Raw genomic sequence first — 24,975 nt, forward strand, 5'->3', positions numbered from 1 at the left:
TGAAATTTTTGTATATATTGACCCCAAACAGGAATTTTTTAAGGAGTCTGATTTAGAGTATACATATCTCACCATAGTCATGTAATGCGAGTGCCAAGCGCTTGCTGATTTTGTTAGAATTACATCTGAATACATGAAGCACTTTTTGTAGTCATTGTATCATGATTATCATACGCATCTCACTAATCAAATATTGCGAGCGCGTGCTGAAAATCTAGATAGTTCAGACCTGAAGCGGGGCATTCTAAGGCTTGTTTGTAGGAATTCACTAAGACCATACGTATTTCACTAACCAAATTTTGATATTCAGATCAGAAAAAGGGACATTTTAACCCTAAAAGGCCTTGGGGGGAATCCGCCCCCTCCTCGACATTTTTCGCAATTAATCCGCCGCACGAAATTTTTTGACCGCGCCGCTCACTGACTTTTTACTTTCAAGTCTCGCGCAACTTTTGACACCAAATTTGCGATGACTGGGTACGCGGTTACGAAATTACGCAACATTATGTAAGTGCATGTCAGACCCAAAATTGCTCAAAAACGTGAATTCATGTACAAATCCAATGCAAATTGTGTATTTAGCCAAAATTAAAATATGTATCATTATTTCTACTTTTACTGATTAAAATTAATTAATGTTGTCTTGCTTATGATCAGAATTAAGTCTGCAACAATTTCCATCAATAAAACAATAAAAAAACAAATATTAAAAAACAAAGAAATACATAAGAAGTTAAAAAACAATAAAATACATAAGAACAAATCTGCGATACCAAATTTTTTTGATGTACATTTAATCAGAATCCTACAAAGAGTCTGTGAATAAAAAATTAGCAATTTGGGGGCATAATAAGTTAATTAGAGGAAATGTTTTATTTCATGCATAAATTAGCATAATTAATTCATTAAAAAAAATCTTCTTTTTTCAGAAAAAAATTAATCATACAGCCTTGTAGATTTTATCGCACACTATACCACTGTGCAATTTTTTGCGGCGCTCGTGCGATCGACGGCCGAGATCTCAGGGGGGGGGGGGCGGAATCCGACCCCCCCCCCCTCGGCTGTGAGATGGGTCCGAATAACCCGACTCTTTTAGGAATTCATGGAGAGCAGACATATCTCACCAATCCACTGATGCGAACGTAATCACGGACAGGAAATGTTTTATATTAAGACCTTAACATGGGGCAATCACTTTAAGTAGTCATGAAAAAGAAGCATAAGTCACTACATCTACATAAAACAATGATATATTTGGTGTATAATTGACTTGAAAACGGGAGGTTTTCGGTTTATATATCTCGTTAAACAGACAATGCGAGCACCAGGAACAATGAAGACAGTCCCTGAGCAAATTATGTTTCATAAAGTAATGAAAAAAATGTTTCGTATGTAATATAACATAACATGATTATAATATAATATATGCATTATAATGAATAATAATTTTTTTCCCCACTACGTTCCTCTTCCTTTCTCCCTCTTTTTCTCCTTTTCCCCGTTTTTTTTTTGGTCAGCCGATGGGGGGGGGGGCGCATGCCCTTCCCGTAGTTACGCCACTGATCCTAGTGAAATACTATTATATTAGCACGATTAGAAAGAGAGAGGTATAACATTTTTAAAAATATGACTCATTGGCACGGATAAGAATGGGCAAATTTGGAGAAAGCAAAGAGGTAAAACGAAACGGGAAATGAAAGGAAAACCAAAAGCTAAATGGGAAAATCAGAGTATGAAGAAAAGGGACAAGAAAAAAAGAAGAAAGGATTGAAAAACATAAAGAACGGGAAGAAAGGTGGATGGCGTCTATTATAAGCTTGCTTAATTTGATGGTCGCAATCAGGACAAAAAAATCTCATTGGCAAAGGGTTCGCCAAGGGCTATATATCCCCCCTTATCATGTCCTAAGTTACCAAAGTAAAGATTGACGCTGCATGGCTATAGATTTAAAACATTTCCTCTTAATGTTTACTTTGGCTAAGTTTCTAAAGCTACTATCACATAATTAGAATTTAATTTAAAAGTCATTTTTAAAGGCCAAATTTTTCTGGCTTGCTCCGCTCGCTGGCTACTTTACAAATTTTACAACATTGCTATGCTGCCTCAAAATATTTCGTTTATTATCCACAACTGCGTTGAAGTTAAAGGAGAATGAAACCCTTGAAACCAGCTGAATCCATATATCAAAGAGAAAAATCAAAGAAACATATTGTTGAAAGTTTGAGGAAGATTGAAAGAATAATAAGAAAGCATTTGATTATTGAGATCACTAATGCCATGTAGATCCTCCCATTGGCAATGCGACCAAGATCTGTGATGTCACACACGTACAACTCCTTCATTACTTTAGTACTTATTTCACTTATATTCTCACTTTTATAGAGTCTATCACAAGGTGAGGTGTTCTCTTTATGAGAGGACAAGTACAGAGGTTTCACAACATTATATCATTGATGAATCGTTTGTCATATGATTAGAATGAGCAAAAAGAGATGTTTTGGGGTATATTTTCAGTGTCCAAAAGGGGAGAGTTGTTCATCTGTGACATCATAGATCTTGGTCGCATTGCCAATGGGAGGATCTCCATAGCATTAGTGATCTCGACATTCAAATGCTCACAACTCTTCTATTTCTAGTCCTATTTTACTCAAACTTTTGTTGATCTTATTCTTTGATTTTTCTGCTTTCACAAAAGCTAACTTGCTCCAAGAGTTTCATTCTCCTTTAATATGTGTTGTGTATGGACCCGCGATTTGATACAAACGTGGCCATCTGTAATGTTGACGTCCTAGACCAGATCCAGTACCAAGGGGGAGGTACGGAGTAATTGTCATAAGCATCCTACTAAAGCTGCAAAGTGCTCCAAAACAGCTTTAAATTTTGAACATTTTCTCATCTATTCCAGGGGCGGATCCAGCCTACGCCAATAGGGGGGCCGGGGTGGAATTTTTTTAGCCATATTTTCCCCGATCGGCCGCTCGAAGAAGATTTTTTGTTTCTTTGAAGCAGTGGCGTAGCTACGGGGGGGGCATGGGGGGGCACGTGCCCCCCCTGAGATTTGGTGTGCCCCCCCAGGTGCCCCCCCTGAAAAAAAATGGCAGAGCAAAAAAAACAAGAAAACAAGGGAGAAAGAAGAAAAGAAAAACAGAAAAGAAGGAGAAAGAAAAGAAAAGAAAAAAAGAAAAGGAAAATAAGAGGAGGAAGAGGAGTGAATGAAATAATGTACGTGAGGGGAAGACTTGCAAAAATAATCTTTCATGTTACTATATAATTTTTTTGCTCGCGCTTCGCGCTCCCATTATTGAAATATATACCGTCTTCGTGGGTAACTGTAAGCAGTCCTTAAAGGGTCCCTTTTTGACAATGCTAGAACAGTTAATATAAATTTCTGCTCACGCTTGGCGTTCGCAGTTATCATCTAGTTACATACGAATCTTGTTCAGGATCATACATAACATTTCCCAGAATATTAAATTTTCAGGACAAAATACATGAAAGTAAAAAAAAAATCGCTCGCGCTTCGCGCTCGCACTTTTTATAAGGCTTATGAGATTATTTCATGTTTATGTTGTTTTATAAGAATAATACTAAGAAGTGACTGATCGGGGAAAATGTAGGTGAAGATAATTTCGGGCCCCGTCCCCTATTGGCGATAGTCGGATCCGCCCTTGTGCATACACACACACACACCGGAAAAAATTGTGCCCCCCCCTGAAAAAGCAAGGACCCCCCAGTGCCCCCCCAGGAAAAAAATCCTAGCTACGCCACTGCTTTGAAGGGGTAGTTTAATAGTCATTTCTTAGCTTTATTCCTATAAATCAACATAAATATATAATATCATAATCCTTATTATAATGGGAGCGCAAAGCGCGAGCTACTTTTTTTTAAATTCTTATGTATTTTTCCTAAAATTTGAACATTCTGGGCAATTTTTGTTGTCCTGAAAAAGATGTGTATGCAACTAAATAATTACTACGAACGCGAAGCGCGAGCAGAAATGAACTGATGGAAAATGTACCTGTTAAAGACTGCATGCACTTTTAGCCATGAAGACGTTACTTATTTTAAAATTCAAATAATGCGAGCGCAAAGCGCGAGCTAAAATTTTTTGAGGTTTTACACAAAGAATGGATTTTCTAAGCACTTTTTGTAACTTAAACAGAATAGGTTTATAATTAAACAATTGATGCGAGCGCGAAGCGCGGAAATTTCGAGATTTAGACCTACTGAACGAAACACTCTATCATGTTTTGTAAATCATGAAAAGGATGAGTACTTGGGGATCTTAAATGATGAATTATGTAAAGTGTCTACTTGGTTCAAATGCAACAAATTGTCTTTAAACGTAAACAAAACACATTTTATGCACTTTAAACATTATAATACCCATGCAGTTAACGAAGAAATAATGATAAACATTGACAGCGTCACCTTACAACAAAAACAACATTCAAAGTTTTTAGGAGTAACTATTGATGAAAATTTATCGTGGAATAATCATTTACGCCATATCACCACTTCCGTATCCAGAGGTGTTGGGATCATTTCCAAATTAAAATACTTATTACCCCCCAAAACTCTTTTTCTTCTTTATAATGTCTTGGTTTTCCCTCACATATCATATTGCAACATAGTTTGGGGTAACTGTGGTAATACAAAACTTAATTCGATTTTCTTTTTACAAAAAAGAGCAGTTCGTATTTGTACAGGATCACAGTATCTCGCTAGATCTAGTCCTTTATTTTTTAAATTAAGAACTTTCAGATATAAATACATATCAAGCTGCTATCTTCATGTTCAAATACAAAAAGGGAATACTTCCCCCTTCCTTTCAAAATATGTTCACAATCAACAACACCATTCACTCGTATCCAACACGAAACTCTGACAAATTTCATCTCACAAATCCAAAACTAATAATAGCACACAAATCAATTAGACATTACGGTGCAGATTTATGGAACAATTTGTCACCTGAAATTAAGTTATGCTCTACACTTTATTCATTCAAGGCTGTTTTGAAGAGAAATACACCGTTAAAATATAATACCTAAAATTTATGTGTGTTACGTACCAACCGATATTACAACCCTCCCCTGCACTTGCACTCTCGCACACTTGCACTTTAACTTTTATCAACATGATTATAACTTCCTCATTTTAATTTTTCTTTCCCTATCTACTTTTTTGGTAATATTTCTATTATTTTGTGCAATAAAATATAAGTCTCTTTTAATGCACTATTTGTCTGATTTTCCTTCCCCTTTCCTTTTGAGGCCTTTATCAATTTCAAGCTCTAAGCTTAAGATGAAGGTCTCCCACATTTCAAAATGTATTATTGTTGATATATGTATATATATATATATATATATATATATATATATATATATATATATATTTGTTTTTTCTGCTATTTTTTTTTAACAATAAAAAAAGAAGAAATTTATCAGGTATAAGTATATTTCAATTAGATTGTATATTATGCATATGTTATTAATTATATCATTTGCTTATTATGTTATGCTAAGAAAAAAAATGATTACACTTGTATATGCTTTTTTTGGAATGTGGAAATAAATAAATCAAATCAAAACAAATCTTCCTTACATTAATAACGCGAACGCAAAGCGCTAGCAGAAAATTTTTAAATATTTTATTTTATTTATTTATTTCCGTTTTATTTCAACAGGGTAGCCCTTTCAGTTACAAAACCGCTCTACCAATGGGCCCTGTACAATAAAAAACAAATACACATAAATAACAATTTACACACAGAAAACTTAAAACTATATACTTAACTACAAATATTTACTCAAGTAAAATCACATTAAATTGAAATTAAAAAAGTAAAATCACATACAAGCAGAGTATTCATATTAAGTTTAAATTAAATCTAAAATAACACAACCATAATATTTACATTAAATCAAAGTTAATACTGCTTTTTAAAATTCAGAGTTAAAAGTTAAAATTCTAGATTGTTTCTTAAATATGGGAAAAGATGTTATAGTTTGCATATTCTGGGGTAAACTGTTCCATAGATTTAAACCATAAAAAATGCAAAGATTTCTTGTAATACTCTGTTCGAGGTGTTTTGATTTTTAATGGGCAAGAATGTGCATATCGAGTTTGAAAGTTGATATCACGATAAACAATATTTTCCTTTAAATATGTTGGAACTGAATCATTAATCAATTTAAACATGATGAGGTAGGTCTGATACTGTTGTCTTTGTACAATGTTTTGCCAGTTTAATTGTGTGCGAAGAACATTGGAAGGTATTGAAAAATCAGCATTAAAAATCAAACGAGCATACTTGTTTTGAAGTTTTTGTATTTTCTTAATATTGCACTTCCTAGTTCTACCCCAAATAATGATACCGTAATCAATATGTGGCAGGATTAATGCATTATATAACATGATTAATATATTTTGCGGAATATTTTGCTTTATCTGTCTGATACAACCAATTATTCTTGAAATCTTCGTAAATACGTTTTGAACTGATTGAAAAGGTACCTGTTAAGTTCGATCTGCTTGCACTTAGCCATGATGACGCCACATTTCAACAATCAAATAATGGGAGCGGGAAGCGCGAGCTGAAAATTTTAACATTTCTACATAAAGAATGGAAAATTTTGATCAATTTTTGTAATCATGAACAGGATAGCTATATAACTAAACAATTGATACGAGCGCGAAGCGCAAGCTGTTGAAAAATCGAGATTTAGACCTAACAACGGGACATTCTATTCATGTTTTGTAAATCATGAAAAGAATGAGTAATATAGGGGATCTTCCTAATAATGCGGGCACAAAGCGCGAGCAGAAAATTTTTGATATTGTGATCTTAAACTGGATAATGATTTAAATAGAGAACAAGTTGAGTATCTGAATAAACATGCGCGTGCGTGTTTCATATTTAGACCTAGAATATAGGCATTCTAAATTCATCTTTTATCATGAAAATCAAAGCGAGCGTGAAGCGCGAGCTTAAACTATTTGATATTCCGATCTGAAAAAAGAGTCGATTTCAGCTCTATATTTCAAGCACTTTGTAGGAAAATTGCGAGGTGGATATGGATCGCACTTAATATAGAGCTGATATTTTTCATTATAATCACTTTGAGGTTTGACATAGGACCGGGACATCCCTAGGACATGTCATCATATGAAAATGATGACTGTCTTCCTATTCCTCTTGCTAAGCGCGAGATGAAACAAAAGGAACAATTCAATTATTAAATTAATATCTTATTCATTAATGCCTAATGAGGGCGCGAATCTGATGATATTATGGCCTGAAAACTGGACATTTCAAGCACTTTTATATAGTTATAAATAGGATGCATCAGTTAATTTATTATAACCATTAATGCTGGCTCAAATTGCATGCGAGCCTAAATTTTTTATACACTGTCATAGTTTAAATGTTGTATAATCAATATTGAGACATACATAACTCACTAATCAAAATGTGAGTGTGCGGCGCTAGCTGATACGTTTTGACAATCGGACCTGAAAAGGGATATCTTGAAAACTTTATGGAATACACGAAAATAATAGGTACCTGATAAATCGAAATTTGCGAGCGCGCAGCGCGAGCAGAAAATGGTAACATTCAGACCATAAAACTGACATTTTTACAAAGCACTAAAAAAAAATTGTAAATCACACAAAATAATGAAAGTTCGATTTTATTCTCTTGATAACTTTTACCATCTTCACCATGTTCACTCTTTTTAAACTGTTACACCTGTATCGAGCAACTTTTTGATCAGGCCGGGCGGCACCAGGAGGATTTAATAGGCGGAAGATGGCCTACATTACGTCAAACCCCCGTTTGGAGAAAGACCGCAGTTCAGATTGCAAACTGCGGTTCTATACCCCATTTTGCGTTTGTAAATCCCAAAATCATTTCCAAGCCCAGGGGGCCGTTTCATAAAGCTGCTCGTAAGTTAAGAGCGACTTTAAGAACGACTGGTGATCCTTTCTCGCGCGCTAGATCTTCGCCAATGGTGTGTACCATTTACCGCAAGACAGGATCACCAGTCGCTCTTTATTTACGAACAGCTTTATGAAACACCCGCCTGATCAATCCCGCTAGGCCAGGTAATCCCCGCTGTCTCAATTTTACCTCCACAGGCCAGATTATGAGCGTTGAGCCAAGGACGAAATGATAAACAACAGCTGTGCTATTACGTAAGACTTCTCTGCCTGTAGTAGGACCTTCGGAATGAAATTATTGTATTCGATATTTAATCACGTTTTCAAATGCATATTGTATTCAGAAATCCAATGTTAGTCCATTTTCAAGTTCGAACGAAGAAAATCGACCTCGAAATAAGGAAAGTAAGTGAATTAAAATGACGGCATGCTTTGCTCGGGCTGTTGTGTTATCTTCGGACCGAGGTCAAGAAACAGGTGTTTTGATACTTAAATTGCTTGCTTGGGGCAGTTATGGTTTGTCGTACCAATAGGTCCATGGTCGTACTTGGAGAAGAGAATTGATTGAGGGAAACTGGGGTATAGTGTTTTCAAATGAAAGGTTTTCGTCATGTATTTGACCTTATATTTTCAGTATAGTGGTAATATAGAACATAGGTTGGTTGGTTTGTTGTTGGGTAGGCCTATATGTGTCGCTGGGCCTTGTCCGGGGGGTTGAGGCTAATTGCCACGTGGCCGGATGAAATTAATGTAAATAATTTCTGGTTGAAAACCTTTTTTTTTTTGCTCGTCAAATTTTCTTCATGTGTCCCTCCCCCTGCTTCTGCTCCAAATTCCTTTCCTTCAAGCTTTTTCCTAGTCCTGGCTCCCTTTCTTCCTTTTTATATGCTGTGGACTGTACTTTAACGGATGATGATGATGATTTATTTGTCTATGGCTGCACCCAGGCTGCACCCCCCCCCCCCCCCCCCCCTCCTCCTCGGCCTCCTAGCTCTGCCTCGGCCTCGCACGCGTACGCGCTCGCGCGCGTGATGCACAAGCTTCCAGTAATGCAAATGGCGGAGGCGAGGGCACAAGTGCTGTTGTGCGGTGTTGAGCCTGAGGTGAGAAAAATAAAATTGAAGTTTTGTTTTGAATTAAATAGACTCTACGTCCTTTGCTTCAAATTTAGATTAATATATTTTTAAAGTATTTAAACTATTTAATTTTGAACTTCTTCTGTTCTTTCGAAACAAATGATTTGTTATTTCTTAGGCCTAACAGAGGCTAGACTATTTTTCTTGTTCTCTGAGTCTGATTCAGTGATTGAACTTTGAGTTTGAAGCCAATTCGGCGCTAGCTGATGTAGCTTTCATCATGGCGTTTATTGCAATAGATTAACGTTAATTTAAAGCCGGGTTTTAAGCTAGACAGGAATAACCGTCGTTTCTGTGGATTTATTTAACAATTTCTGACATTTTACTATCACCCCCATGTATTGGTGAGTGAGCCAAGTTAGCCAACGCAGTTCAGCGGAACAACCAAAATACAGAGACTGAATGAAGCTTTACTTTAGTTTTGCCTAATTTTAAACTAAGACTAAGTCTACCTCAAGTCACTCATTCAATCAATGAACAAGGTTATGATATAACCTCGTTCTCAATTATAATTATATCTCCATGTGTGGCAAAATAAGGATGGCAATGTTTGGCTTATTTTCTCTTTTTCTTTGGGACAAATGGTGAAATGCTTGATTTTTTTACACTGACAGTTTCCATTACACCTATTCGTCATTACAACTTGGCCCTTTGGCTTTAGTAAATTTGATTCTTTAAATTATTTTTTTTCTTAATTAAAAATAGAGATAAAAAAGAAAATTTTCTTGCCATATTATTTTCCACCAATAGAGGGCGAACACAAAAATATGCCAAAAATTCAAGGTTTTGAGCGCTCTAGTGAATACAAAAATTATTCCCAAGTTACAAATGAAAAATAAATTGCAACTGTATGGAAATTAGTAATTTTGGTCACAAAAGTAATATTTTAATCATTTTTTAAAGTGTGTGCTCTTTACAGCATTGGCATGCCATAGTCCAACCTGTAGGCTGTAGATTCCCCACAGGCAGGGTGGTTGCAGTGAACAAGTGCCTCGAGTAAAGTTTGTGCAGGCTCCACCTCACTACCACTACCGCTACACTCCACCTACCCGAACTTCTACACCCGTATTTCACTCCGTGTCCATCCTCCGGTTATCCTCGAAATTGGTGATTTTGGGCCAGTATCTAATTCCTCACACGTATTATTCACTGCCAATTTCAAAACATCGCATGCGATCGGTCGCAGGTCAAACAGCATAAATATTTATATTATATTGGATGGCTTAGAAAATACCAGAAATATTCTAAGTCTAAGAGTTTGGAAAAATATTCCACGAATCAGTGGAATATTTTTCACCAATTTTGAGGCGAACCGGAGGATGGACACAGAGTGAAATACGGGTGTAGAGTAAGAAATTAAGCTATTTTTCTTTCACGTTATATATTTTTTCTTTAATTTTTACAATAAATAACTTTTTGATCCCACCTTTGTCACTCGGAATATCAGATCGAGTCCACGGTCCCGAAGTTCATGTACAGGTGGAGTGTAGTGTAGCGGAAGTGGAGTGGAGGCTGCACGAACTTCGCTCGAGGTAGCTAAACTTAAAGTCAAATTCGCTTGACCGAATTATCCTAGCCAGGTCAACATGGACAAGGCCAAACTAAAGCCTTTTTCGCTGGTATCATGATCTCAAAATTCCATGACCATGACAATTGACTAACGTTAGTGCATGCTCAGCTGAAAAAGTATCATAAAAAAGTGTATGGCAAGTTCCCCCAAGCACAAGTCTACGTCTGTGTAGTCCCCCTTGTCTGCGTACATGCCTATCTGCCTGATTCTAGAGTAAAAGGAGCCCAGGAGTCGACCGTGCAAAACGAGAGAGACACTGGGGTAGATTGGGGTCTCAATAGTAATCTTAATAAAATGTGGAAACATAAATCATGCACTTACTACGATTATATCGATGAAGATGAGGTCTATCGTGACATACAAATCCTGACATCGAGGCACAGACTGGAACCTAAAAAAACCTGAAAAGTTCTGTCGCTATACCTCTCATTCTTTCAAAATTCAAAACAAAATGGCCGATCGAGAGCGAGGCTATATTCTGGTTTTTTTTTAGGTTCCAGTCTGTGCCTCGATGTCAAGATTTGTGTGTCACCATAGACTTTCATCCACATAATCGTGGTAAGTGCATAATTTCTGTTTCCACATTTTATTAAGATTACTATTGAGACCCCAATCTACCCCAGTCCCGTGTCTCCCTCATTTTGCACTGTCGAAGATACGCAACGAACACAAAATTTACACATGCAACACATACCAGTGGATGTTCATTAAAAAATCTGACTCAAAATGGTGGGAAAATAATGAGTTTTGGGCATTTCATGTGACGGCCTCAAAATGCAGCCTTTCTCATCAAAATACCTGAATCGTGTGCAAAGTGAATGGGTGCGCAGACATGGGGTACATTTTTTTTAAATCTGAAAATGACTGCCTGAGGTTCTTTCCAAGAAAATCCTATATTTCTTTCAAATTTTTATGAGATATTAGGTACACTTACTTATGATAATATAAGAAACATAATTAATTGAAAGATTTTGTGAAATAAAAAGAAATTAATGTTAAATCTTAACTCAAATCGTTAGGTGGGACCACCATCATAACCTTAATTTGTGCATGATCGTTTTGCAAAGAGACTTTTAGCCGAAATTGAGGGATTCGGCATAGGTCTATCTAAGCTCATAGAATGTGAGTGGGTCAGGTCATTTCTTGTTGGTCGACAGCACTGTGTTTGTGTAAATGGTGTGTTCTCTGACTGGGCTGATGTAACCAGCGGAATACCGTAAGGGAGTGTACTTGGACCCCTGCTTTTTGTAAGGTACATTAATAATCTGCCAGATCAGATTTTGTCAAGTAGTGTTTATTTATTTGCAGATGACACCAAGTTACATGTATACAAGCATGAAAAAAATGATAAAGATGCTGAGTTACATGTATTAGAAGGGGACTTAGATTGTCTTGTTTCACGGTCTGACAAGTGGCTATTAAAGTTCCACCCGGATAAGTTTTAATAGGTAAAAAGAATGATGAATTTAATGACTATACAATGACACATGATAATGCCTCACATATATGTAATCTATCACAAGTTGAAACTAGTAATGATTTAGGAGTGATAGACGACACAAAGCTTAGTTTTGACCAGCACTTTCAGTTAAAGATAGGCTAATGAATCTAATTAGAAGAACTTTTTGTCTCGCCCACCAGAGGTGAAGGCGAGACTTAGGGATCCAAATGTCGTCCGTCCGTCACAAACCTTATGACATATAACTCCACAACCGTAAGTCGCTTTTCAACCAAACTTGGATGGTAGATGGACTTTGGGACCTGCATGTTATGCTGCAGTCGGAGGTCACATGGTAAGGTCAAAGGTCATTTTCAGGTCAACGTTAAAGTTTTCATGCAAGACTCTCTTATGACACCTAACTCTGCAACCGTAAGTCACTTTTCAACCAAACTTGGATGGTAGATAGACCTGGGAGACCTGCATGTTATGCTGCAGTCGGAGGTCACATGGTAAGGTCAAAGGTAATTTTCAGGTCAACGTTAAAGTTTACATGCAAGACTCTTATGGGCATTTTCACCACAGATGGACACAGAGGCAAAAAAATCAAATTGATATTTATGTCAAATGCTTTATGTTTTTTAATAATACAAGACCTGAAGTTTCTGGAACAATTTTTTTTTCCAACTGTGGCAGCCATTTTTTATTTCAAAATGGCCACCAGAGTATGGATACAAATTAGTGTTGAAAATGGTATATTGATACATATTTTGTTCTGACAGATATTAAAAGAACAGGTTTGATCATGATATTTTCCCCCGTGATTTAGCTTGCTATTATAACTTTTTATAAAATCCCATAAAAAGAATCACCAGTAATTCATTTATCTGATAAAAAAATGTTGATGAAGTATGTGATATGGTATGTAACGTCAGTTACCAAAAACATGAACTTTTTTTTTTCATTTCCCAGATTTCCTCCTTAGGTAACACCCCTCCCTTCTACACCAAAATAAAAGATAATTAACAATCAAGCCATAGGGTACCATAAAATATGTGTAACGTCAGTTACCAAGTGGAAAATGTAATGTCAGTTACCGAGATGTAATGTCAGTTACCATGATAAAACATTATTATCAATAGTGAAATGCAAATTTGGTCAATTTTATGGTGAAGAAATATTGTATACTTGTTATTTAAGCCTTTCACTGTCTTAATTAAATCACACCAGAAGGAGCTTGCTATTGACTTTTAAAAGGTATAGTTCACAAGGAATACTATATAAAATTATGAAGAAAGTTGCATTCCCATCATGCAAAAAAAATTACTGTGAAATTGCATATGTACATACTTACCAAGTACCTAGTTTGTATCAGACAAAAAGTATTTTTTTATTTTTCGGTTTTCGTGGGGGAGGGGGTACTTTTCCCAACCTATTGCCTGAATCTGCAACATTTGATAAGCTTAACATTGTAATGAATGGGAGTTTCCAGGGCCCCTTTTTTAGTTTCTAGGATTCTTTTGAGCATTGCCGGGCTAAAAGTAAATTCCTGGTTTTTATACCTGTTAGTAAGGTAGATGTGTGATACAATTTTTGTTTTTGGTTTAAAAGTATAGATGAAAAGTGAAATTTGATAGTTCTGATCCAGGGAAAAAATTAATTTTTTTTTTCGGGGGCTCCATTTTTAATTTTTTGTAAAATTTCGGGGGCTCCATTTCTACCTTTCGGGGGCTACTTTTTGCATTTCGGGGGCTCTTTTCAAATGCAACTTTTTTGTATTTTGAGGAATACCTGTTCACTTATTCATGAATTATATTACTTATTGTTTAATATTGTATGATTTTTTAAGTTATTTTTTTTCATGCTTAGAATCTTGGATGTGGGTGTGTGTGTGTTTGTGTGACTGTGAGTTGAACTTGGATATAAATGAATTAAATTTCTAATTTCTACTCCATCTATTCCAGTACAATAACCTGTACTTGGCCATGTTATAAAAGGCCCACATACCCTAACTTTTCCTAAAGTTATTTGAAAACGCAGATCTCAACGAAAATTGCATTTCTCTATTGGGGAGTATAAATTTGGTGAGAATGAACTCATTACTAACTTAAATATACATGACAATGAAGAAATCATCAAACTTTATTGGCAGTTTTTAATAATATACCCGAATTAATAATATACCCGAAATGTAGACTCTGTCTGAAACAGAAAATCACCATCATTGAGGCCTTTACTGAGCAAATTGTCCCCCAGAGCTCTGGCAGAGAGACAGAGCTCAGACTGGCTAGCTATTACATGCGGCAATGCGTTCGTGAGCCTCCCGCGGCCTTGTAAAATAGATGGAGCTTTGTTTGATGATTTATTGTCTGATATTTACCTCATCCCCTAGAAAAATAAAGCAAATGATTTTTAAGTAATAATCAACAAATAAGGTAAGTTATTATGGATGTTAATAGGCCGTTTTGAATAGCAAAGCCGAATGACGACTCACCAATGCGAGGTTACTAGACTCTGGGATTTATTTCCTGTGTAATTCGAATTATTTTATCACAGAATTGTGATATCTGTAGGGGAAAATGTGCATTAGAAATTGCACATGGTGGTAGTCATAATGGACCCTTATACATGCAACCGTTTCCCGACCGTTGCGTTGATATTTTTTTCATACCATGAGTATGGAAAAACGTGGTACAGAAAAAAAGACGCAACTTCGGGATTTCAAACTGTGCTCCTCGCTATTTTCAAGGCTTGTTCTTGATTGTGAGTGCGGATTTTTGATGTTTTTTAAATGGTTAGGCGAGCTCGAGCATATGGTGCTCGTGGGCCGCCGAGTTGTATCGCTCGGCAATAATTTCGGGGGCTACATTAAGATTTTATGTCGCCCCCGAAAGCATGATTTTGGGTGATTTCGAGGGCGACTTTAGGCATTTCCGGGGCGAATTCGTGTATTTTTTTCGCTGTTCTGATCAATGTTGCATGGATCTACTAAAACTGTCTTTTTTCTTATTTACAAATAGTTCAGTTTCAGTTTAGAAGCTGGAGTTTATTTTTTATTGACAGCTTAAAAAAGAAATTAGCAAAGAGAATGATTAAACACATTGTGAAGAAAATTGAAATCCGACAGATATGAACAAGCACTGCTTGCACTGACCAGAATATAAATCAATAAAACTGCATGGCTGCAAGAGATTCAGGGAGGGGTAGACTAGGGGAGGTGACCCTTGTTCATTTTGCCTTTTTTGAGGGGAGGGGGAGGGTTGAAGAAGGAAAAGGCTTAAAAAGTCAATATAAAACTGATGAATATATGTAAATGGGTGCATAGTCAGAAAAATCCATGTGTACAGTCAATGCAATATTAAATTACTATAGGAATACATGTAGCTGGTATGACCCCCCCCCCCCCGGGTAAGTAAAACATACATTTATCTTTTTATAATTTAAACTGTGAAATATTATAAAACTTTTATGATTTTAAAAAACCTTACATATAATATAAGTACCAAGAAAATTATGCCTTTGGAAATTATATAGCACTGGTAAATGTTAATGTGTAATGTCAGTTACCGACAAGCAATAATAAAATGTTCAAATCAAACAAAAGGAATTAAGAAAAAGAAAAAGTTTTTTCATTGAAATGTTCTTAGTATATAAACTCAGGTATACTTCCACATCAAGCTCACTTTCATATGAAGCCCTGCACAGAAGATACAATGCAATGATTCCACACATTTTACTTCCATGTGTTATCTCTATGGGAAATTCAGTGTAATGTCAGTTACCAGCATGGTCGTGGAAAAATTATCATAGCCCCCAAAAGACAAAAACAAATTACTTAATATTTTGACACATCTTAACCTAGTAATGAAGGTATATTACATATTCAAATTATTACTCTAGCTACTCAGGGACATGAGATATTTCAGTTTTACTGAACACCCTGTAATTGCATCCTTTTTGCGTAATGTCAGTTACCGACACATTTTTGCTTGCTGATGCGAAACAAATGTGGTTACATTGAAAAACTTAGTATTAGAGTATACAGCAAGGTTCCCTTTATTAACTCTATCAATAGCAAACTCTCATCATTTGTTGTTCTAGAGATACACACAATTAAAGGTGTGTAAGATTGTGCCGTGTAACGTCAGTTACCGTGAAAATGCCCTTATGACAAGTGTTATTCCATCCCAGTCATTTCACAATGAAGTTTCGATACAATTCTGTTGCGTGCCGTCGCAAATCACGATATTTCTGGTTATTTTCATCAGTGGGCGAGACACAAAATCGCTTTTGCCTTGTGTTTATCTTCACACGGAGAACTTTTTACTCCTTTACAAAGCATTGCATTGATTAGACCTCATTTGGAGTATGCTCATGCAGTATAGAGTCCATACTTAAAGAAACATATTCAAGTTATACTAAGTTAGTACCTGAAGTAAAGAAACTTCCATACAAAACAAAGATTGAAACTAAAACTTCCTACATTAGCATATTGTCACTTTTTCATGTACGCAAAGTCTATGGGGAAAGGGGAAACAGAATTTCCATTTTCAGACATGCTGAAATGGAATTTAAGATTTTCTAAAACGGAAAAGGCAATTTTTAGAAACGGAAATCACTGTCCCTAAACCCTATTCTTTGAGAAACTTTACTGGCTGTGTAATTGATGTGCTCTTTGCTCTTTCCAAACTAATTGTTCATCAAACATGACACCAAGATCATATTTAAATTTCTTCACTCTCTTGATGTGCTGATTGGAGAGCATTAAATACAGAAAATAGAAACATAAATTTTGTTTTCTTTATGTTCAGTGTCAGCTTATTGATAAAGCATTTTTGCTACCTGTAGACCAACTTGCCTATCATTTTGTAATTCATCAACATATTTTGCTCTAAAAAGCAAGAGGGTATCATCAGCATACATATACATGTATATGTACTTTGCATTCGAGATCAGTAAAAGCCAATTTAAGAATATTGATGTTTATTACAAACATTAACGGCCCTAATATTGAGCCTTGAGGCACTCCAATGGTAACCAGGGCAAGTGAAGACATATGATCATCTATTTTAGTTACTTGTGCTCTCTTTTCTAAATATGATCTGAATATCTATCTTGTGACCTTTGACACCAGCATGATCAAGAGGTTTCGCTGGTATGGCGATCTCAAAATTCTATTCCACAATGAGTGCACGCTGTGCTGGAAAAACGTTCTGAAGAAGTGTGATCTAACCTCGTGGAAAAAAGTTTTTTTGAGATTTACCCATCCACTTCAGTATTCAAATATAGGTCTACATGTATGTAATTCAGAGATTTTGGTAAGAATGACTGCATTTTGATGCCGTTACATGAAATGCATAAATATGAATTTAAATAATATTTCGACTTGGATTTTTAAGTGAATTCATATCTTTCCTAGTATTGCAAGTGTAAAGTTTGTGGTCGTTGGCCTGGTGTTGCAGAACGCAGAATAACTTTTTTTAGAATTGCGCAGATACTTGTAGACATGGACAAGGGGCAGAATTAGGGTACCACACTATACATACAATTTATGATATAGTTTTACTTTTAAGCTTGTAAACTTGTGTTCAACATTCAACATATCTAACCAAAGGGTGATGATTCATTTTCATTTGTATTCACTTCATTTTTACAAGTATTGTTAATATATTTCACTTCACTCCAGAAATGATAGGATATTAAAGTGAATGCTGTATTATTTGATTTTTTTTTTAATAACACTTAATAAACATATGCCAATGGACACCATCTAGGCATTTCTTACTGTCTATTTTTCAGATTTTTGTGTGTATGTATTAAATGTACACTGTATGTAAACTTGTGATGATTTAAAAAGTTCTCTCTTTTTCTTCACAGTTCCCCTTTTTCATTCAAGATACCCAATGAGATGCAATACTTGCTGAAAAGTCTTTCTATCCATCCAACACCTCAACCCAGCTCAACACAGCACCGTGCAAACTAAGATCTTGAAGTCAAGTCAACTAATGTTATACTTGAACTTTAGAAAACAGCACTTTGCCAACTGAAGACCTGTTGAAATAGCAACTTGAATTATCATTAAAGAGACTTAAGCACTCCAAAGTTATTCTTCAACGTTTCTATCGTCGGGAGACCAAAACCACAGTTGTAAAACATGGCGAGTCCACAGCAGTGGAAAATGCATGTAAGTTTGATTTTTCAAGCATTTTGAAAATTAATATTTTGAATTACATTGATTCAGTTGTATACAGATTTGAGAATGCAATGGTTGCAAGATGAACGATTGTATTCAACAATGTAAAGCAGAGATGAACATAGTTCTGTGTGTCCTTGGCTCTATGTACATGTAGCTTGCTCACTTTTGTGAGCATAAAATAAACGTCAATCACACAATTTTTAAAGAGGCACTCAACTGAGAGTCATGAAAAATGTAGGCCTATTCTTGGACAAGAGAAGGAATTCAGTTTGCTCTGTTGTAGTTTGAGACAAGGACAGAAATTTATTGTAAGAATCATGATGTATTGCCTGATGGTATGTTTTAAATTTGATATGTTGATAAGTAAATAAAACGTCCTGTTGTAGATGGAGCACTCCCAGACTAAGCATGAAGGGTGATATGGGGTGCGTCTGCGAGAAAGAAGTTTGTTTCAAATGTATACTTGTAAACACTATGAAGGATTTTTTTTAGGAATAAAGCAATCACAAACCTGCTTCAAGTCTAGAACTACAACTTAAGATTGACCTTTTTAACACTTCAAGTTTGTGGTGTCAAAACCTTGTTATATTGTGCTAGTTAATGATGTTCCACAGTTATGTTTGTGGGCATCATGATCTGTGCATATTTGAAACTATATACATGTACATTTACATGTACTTCACAATGGGTAAACATGTGATTAATCAGCCTTGATTATGTCCTTAATTATATTAAGCTGATTTTTCCTCATGATCTGCATTCTAACTGCAGATCTGATGTGTTATTTTATGAAGCTAATCAGCTTAGAATAATCAATTTTTTAAAAACACCCCTACAGTTACAGGATCATTTATTTTGCCGTTTTGAAAAGTGTGACAAAGATGACCTCGAGTTTGAATGAATGGGAGAGTGGTTAGGTAATTTACTTCACATACATGTAGATACAGCGCTTTTGACCATGTGCATACTTGGTGCTTTAAAAAGCCCATTTGCTCCTACAAAAGTGCTGATAGTTTGAAAAAAAGCACATGAATTCCTATTTTTGTCTCACCTGCATAGCAGAGTGAGACTAAAGGCGCCACTTTTCCGATGGCGGCGTCAACATCAAATCTTAACCGAAGGTTAAGGTTTTGAAATGACAGCATAACTTAGTAAGTATATGGACCTAGTTCATGAAACTTGGATATAGGTTAATTAAGTGTTACTGAACATCCTGCCCGAGTTTCAAGTCACATGACCAAGGTCAAAGGTCATTTAGGGTCAATGAACTTTGACCAAGTTGGGGGTATTTGTTGAATTATCAAAACTTTGAAATTTTATGGATCTGATTCATATTACTTAGACATGAGAGTAATCAAGTATCACTGAACATCCTGTGCGAGTTTCGGGTCACATAACCAAGGTCAAAGGTCAATGAACTTTGGCCATGTTGGGGGCATTTGTTGAATTACCATCATAACTCTGTAAGTGTATTGGTCTTATTCATAAAACTTGGACATAAGAGTTACAATCAAGTATCACTGAACATTTTGGGCGAGTTTCAGGCCACATGACCAAGGACAAAGGTCAATGAACTTTGGCCATGTTGGTGGTATTTGTTGAATTACCATTATAACTTTTAAAGTTTATTGATCTGATTCAGTAAACTTGGACATGAAAGTAATCAAGTATCACTGAACATCCTGGGCGAGTTTCAGATCACATGACCAATGTCAAAGGTCAAGGAACTTTGGCCATGTTGGGGAACTGTTGAATAACCATTGTTGAATAACTCCGAAAGTGTATGGATCTAGTCAGTGGCGGACCGTGACCCGGAGGAGACAAAGATTGGAGGGGCACTGTATTATTTGTGCACAATGCTGTGCCCCTCCAACAGAGCTGCCAACCAGTACATTTTTGGCATATTAAGTACGTTTTTGCAACCAGAATTCGATGTACGCTTTTTTCTTTAAAAAGTATGATTTTGGGAAAAAAAAATATTTTTTTAACAAAATCATAATTTAATGAGAAAAATCATCCCTATATGTCTCTATTTCATAAAACTTTCACAAATATGGTTATTGGATTAATGTAGTTTCAGGTAACTTTTTTGTCTCACCTGCATAGCTGAGTGAGACTATAGGCGCCGCTATAGACACTATAGACTATAGACACCAAATCTTAACCGAAGGTTAAGTTTTAGAAATGACAGCATAACTTAGAAATTATTTGGACCTAGTTCATGAAACTTGGCCATAAGGTTAATCAAGTATTACTGAACATCCTGCCTGAGTTTCAGGTCACATGACCATGGTCAAAGGTCATTTAGGGTCAATGAACTTAGACCATGTTGGGGGAATCAACATCAAAATCTCAACCTATGGTTAAGTTTTTGAAATGTCATCATAACATGATAAATATATGGACCTAGTTCATGAAACTTGGACATAAGGTTAATCAAGTATTACTGAACATTTTGCTTGAGTTTCACGTCACATGACTAAGGTCAAAGGTCATTTAGGGTCAATGAACTTTGGCCAAATTGGGGGTATCTGTTGATTTACCATCGTAACTTTGAATTTTTATGGATCTGATTCATGAAACTTGGACATAAGAGTAGTCAAGTATCACTGAACATTCTGTGCAAGTTTCAGGTCACATGATTAAGGTCAAAGGTCATTTAGGGTCAATGAACTTTGGCCAAATTTGGGGTATTTGTTGAATTACCTTTATATTGAAAATTTATTGATCTATTTCATAAAACTTGGACTTAAGAGTAATCAAGTATCACTGAACATCCTGTGCGCATTTCAGGTCACATGGCCAAGGTCAAAGGTCAAAGAACTTTGGCCATAATGGGAGTATCTGTTGAATTACCATCATAACTTTGAAAGTTTATGGATCTGATTCATGAAACTTGGACATAAGAGTAATCAAGTATCTTTGAACATCCCATCCGAGTTTCAGGTCACATGACCAAGGTCAAAGGTCATATAAGGTCAATGAAATTTGGCCATTTTAGAGGTAATTATTAGAATGCTGTCATAACTTTCAAAATCTATAGATCTATATATATACATGTAGTGTATAAAATGTGGATATAGGGGTAATCAAGTATCACTGACAAGTTTTAGGTCACATGATCAAGGTCAAATGTCAATGAACGTAGTATTGTATCATTATATGAATGGTGTTTTTTTATAATTGTTTTATAGTAGTTTTCAGGGTCAGCACTGCTGCTATATTGAATAGCGTGATGCAGGCGAGACCGCCAGAGGCATTCCACTTGTTTTAAAGGAGAAATATATTGATTATGAATATTACCTTATTATATATCAGTGGAAAGGTCATGATGTGGGGATTATCATTTGGTCATTCAAAAATAACGAAAGTAATACATAAGGTGGAAATCGCCAATTAAAAAGCGCTAAATTGCCTCTCCGAAATACGCCTCCCATCGGTCTATGAATTGACTCGAATTTGATGACGTGTATGAGTGTACGAGAGATGTGATTGGCTCTCCCACGTCAAGCTCCACTTGCATGCAAAACCTGTTGCGAGGGTACGTTTTCTCCACACTGTCACTGAATACTTCGATCAAGAAATGAAAGAAAACCCAGAAGTTTATCTAGATTTTGGATTTTCAAATTGATGATTTTGAAGATGAAGAGAATGATGATGAAGTTTCTAGCTCTAGTGACGTGGATGGAGGTAAATTAGGGGAATTACGTCTATGATGATGAGTCGGACGATTCAACTTGCATGCCGGCCGATTTGCTACCAACTCATGCACCTGCTAGTGCCAGCTGCAGTAGGCCTACCGCGGGCCAAAATAAATCCATGAAAATTCCAGCCTGACCAGCCATACAGAGTCTCTTCCCTCTGTCAAGGCTCTAAAGAAGGAAAATAATGATATAACTGTACTTACAAACAAGTGAATATATCCGAATCTGAAGGCAAATCAACTCAACGAATAGCAGCAGACGATATTCACCGACGATAAACTTCACGTGGCCGTGGCTGGGATAAATTGTCACTTGTTCTGTTAGATGTAATTTCTATCTCATTATTTTGACAAAATTAAGAAACTCGGGGAATTATTCATTTATATAAAAATGTAGTAACACCTCGTACTATTTTTAAATTACGATAAAACTTTTTTGAAGCAAAAAGTTGAGGTAAATTAGAATTAGATTTAAAAGATCATCCCCAACATGCATAGCTCGTATGTGATTGTAAACAAACCTTCAAACACACATTGCTTGCTCTCCTTGGCTGAGAGATGCACGTGTTGCACAGCTCTCAATCGGCAATTTGGATGGTTTGTTTACAATCACATACGAGCTACGCATGTTGGGGATGATCTTTTACATCTAATTCTAATTTACCTCAACCGTTTTGCTTCAAAAAAGGTTTTATCGTAATTTAAGAATAGTACGAGGTGTTACTATATTTTGATATAGATGAATAATTCCCAGAGTTTCGTAATTTTTTCAAAATAATGAGATAGAAATTACATCCAACAGAACGAGTGACAATAATTTATCCCAGCCACGGCCACGTGAAGTTTATCATCGGTGAATATCGTCTGCTGCTATTCGTTGAGTTGATTTGCCTTCAGATTCGGATATATTCACTTGTTTGTAAGTACAGTTATATCATTATTTTCCTTCTTTAGAGCCTTGACAGAGGGAAGAGACTCTGTATGGCTGGTCAGGCTGGAATTTTCATGGATTTATTTTGGCCCGCAGTAGGCCTACGTGCAGCTAGCACTAGCAGCTGCATGAGTTGGTAGCGAATCGGCCGGCATGCAAGTTGAATCGTCCGACTCATCATCATAGACGTAATTCCCCTAATTTACCTCCATCCACGTCACTAGAGCTAGAAACTTCATCATTCTCTTCATCTTCAAAATCATCAATTTGAAAATCCAAAATCTAGATAAACTTCTGGGTTTTCTTTCATTTCGTGATTGAAGTATTCAGTGACAGTGTGGAGAAAACGTACCCTCGCAACAGGTTATGCATGCAAGTGGAGCTTGACGTGGGAGAGCCAATCACGTCTCTCGTACACTTATACACGTCATCAAAAAACCCCAATTTCGCGGACGTAATTGAGCGTGTTTGAAGCATTCAGAGAGAGAACTTTAAACTATCAATTAAGTGAGTTTCATCGGTCTCCATAATAATTGATGTACACCATCGTGCTCTTCTTATTTTCCCCTTTAATTTGATATATAATTGTTCATTTTTATGATTTTCAATATATTTCTACTTTAAAAATCATTTTGTTAAAACCAGGGTGAGAAATGCACATGTTTCAATGTTTTTTTTTCATCTGCAAGAGCAGTGCGCATTTTAGCTGGCATGCAGCTTGAGTGCTGCGATGAGCGCGCGCCACGCATTTTAGTATGAAATACAGATTTTTTTGGGGGAAAATACAGATTTTTTATCTCAGAATACAATTTTTCATTCCCAGAGGTTGGCAGGTCTGCTCCAATGCTTTTTCTCCTCAGGGTCACAGTCCGCCACTGGATCTAGTTCATAAAACTTCGACATAATTATCACTGAACATCTCATGCGAGTTTCAGGTCACATGACCAAAGTCAAAGGTCATTTAAGGTCAATGAACTTTGGCCATTTTTGAGGTAATTATTAGATTGCTGTCATAACTTTCAAAGTTTGTGGATAAAGGGGTAATCAAGTATTATTGACAGTATTGACAGGTCGCATGATCAAGGTCAAATGTCTTTTATTGTCAATAAACATGATTGTATCATTATATGAAATGTGTTTTTTGTGAATGATTATGTTAAAGTAGTTTTCAAAGTCAGCACTGCTGCTATATTGAATTGCGTGATGCAGGTGAGACTGCCAGAGGCGCTTCTCTTGTTAATGTTTACACCTCTTAACTCTTAAATATGCATTTATTCCTCTACAACTTTGCAAAGTTTTGTGAAAATAACATGGGTTTAGAAAAAATTGCAGCATTTATTGCACTTCTCAATTTTTTTTATAGAAATCTCAATTTTTTGGGATATGTTTTTGTCATCTGTCACAAAGAATTTGAAGTGCTCTCTCCATAATAGACCAAACAAAATATGAATTGATTCCTATTCTAAAGTGTGCGATCCTGAACTTTACTAACATGGAGTTTGACTAAGTAATAAATGTTCAAACTCAATGTACGGTTTAGGTTTAATGAAAATGAAGGAATTACAAATTGTTTATGAGAATTTACAAGGAAATTCACTGCACAAGGATGTACAAGTATATATCATGTCCCATGTGAATATACAGTGTGACATGCTGTAATCATTTTATTTTTCGAATGATGATGAAATGATGATGACATAAGTTTAGGCCTACACGTACATGTACAGTACATGCACACTGGTGTTTATGTAGATGTATGCCAACTTGAACTACATTTAAAGAAATCCAGATGACTGAAGAATGAGGCCAAGTGATAAAAGATCTATTTTTGTTTCATTTTATTGTTAGATGTTATTGTCAATTATGACTTTTCAGCTGGTTAGTGTACTATCTTGATAAGAATATAATGCTGTCATGTACATGTACAGTATACACACATGTTTTTGTTATGAAGAGGTATCTGTCTGGGCCTGGGTAATTTGTGTGATGTACATGTAGCAGCATTGAGCAACCCCTAAATCTCATGCTGCTGCTGATGTCAGATTCACGTACCG

General features: G+C 36.0%; 1 protein-coding gene across 1 annotated transcript in view; it reads left to right on the plus strand.

Moving 5' to 3' along the window:
- The first annotated feature begins 8,965 nt into the window (after positions 1-8,965).
- LOC129256995 (cold shock domain-containing protein E1-like) overlaps positions 8,966-24,975 on the plus strand; it is a 48,712-nt gene continuing 32,702 nt past the window's right edge. Inside the window, exons 1-2 of the mRNA XM_054895230.2 lie at positions 8,966-9,050; positions 17,969-18,275. Coding sequence (XP_054751205.2) covers positions 18,246-18,275 — 30 coding nt within the window. The 5' untranslated portion in view covers positions 8,966-9,050; positions 17,969-18,245. The remainder of the gene's footprint in view (positions 9,051-17,968; positions 18,276-24,975) is intronic.

This window comes from Lytechinus pictus, chromosome 3 (assembly GCF_037042905.1).
Source record: "Lytechinus pictus isolate F3 Inbred chromosome 3, Lp3.0, whole genome shotgun sequence".
In the NCBI taxonomy this organism is placed as follows: Eukaryota; Metazoa; Echinodermata; class Echinoidea; order Temnopleuroida; family Toxopneustidae; genus Lytechinus; species Lytechinus pictus.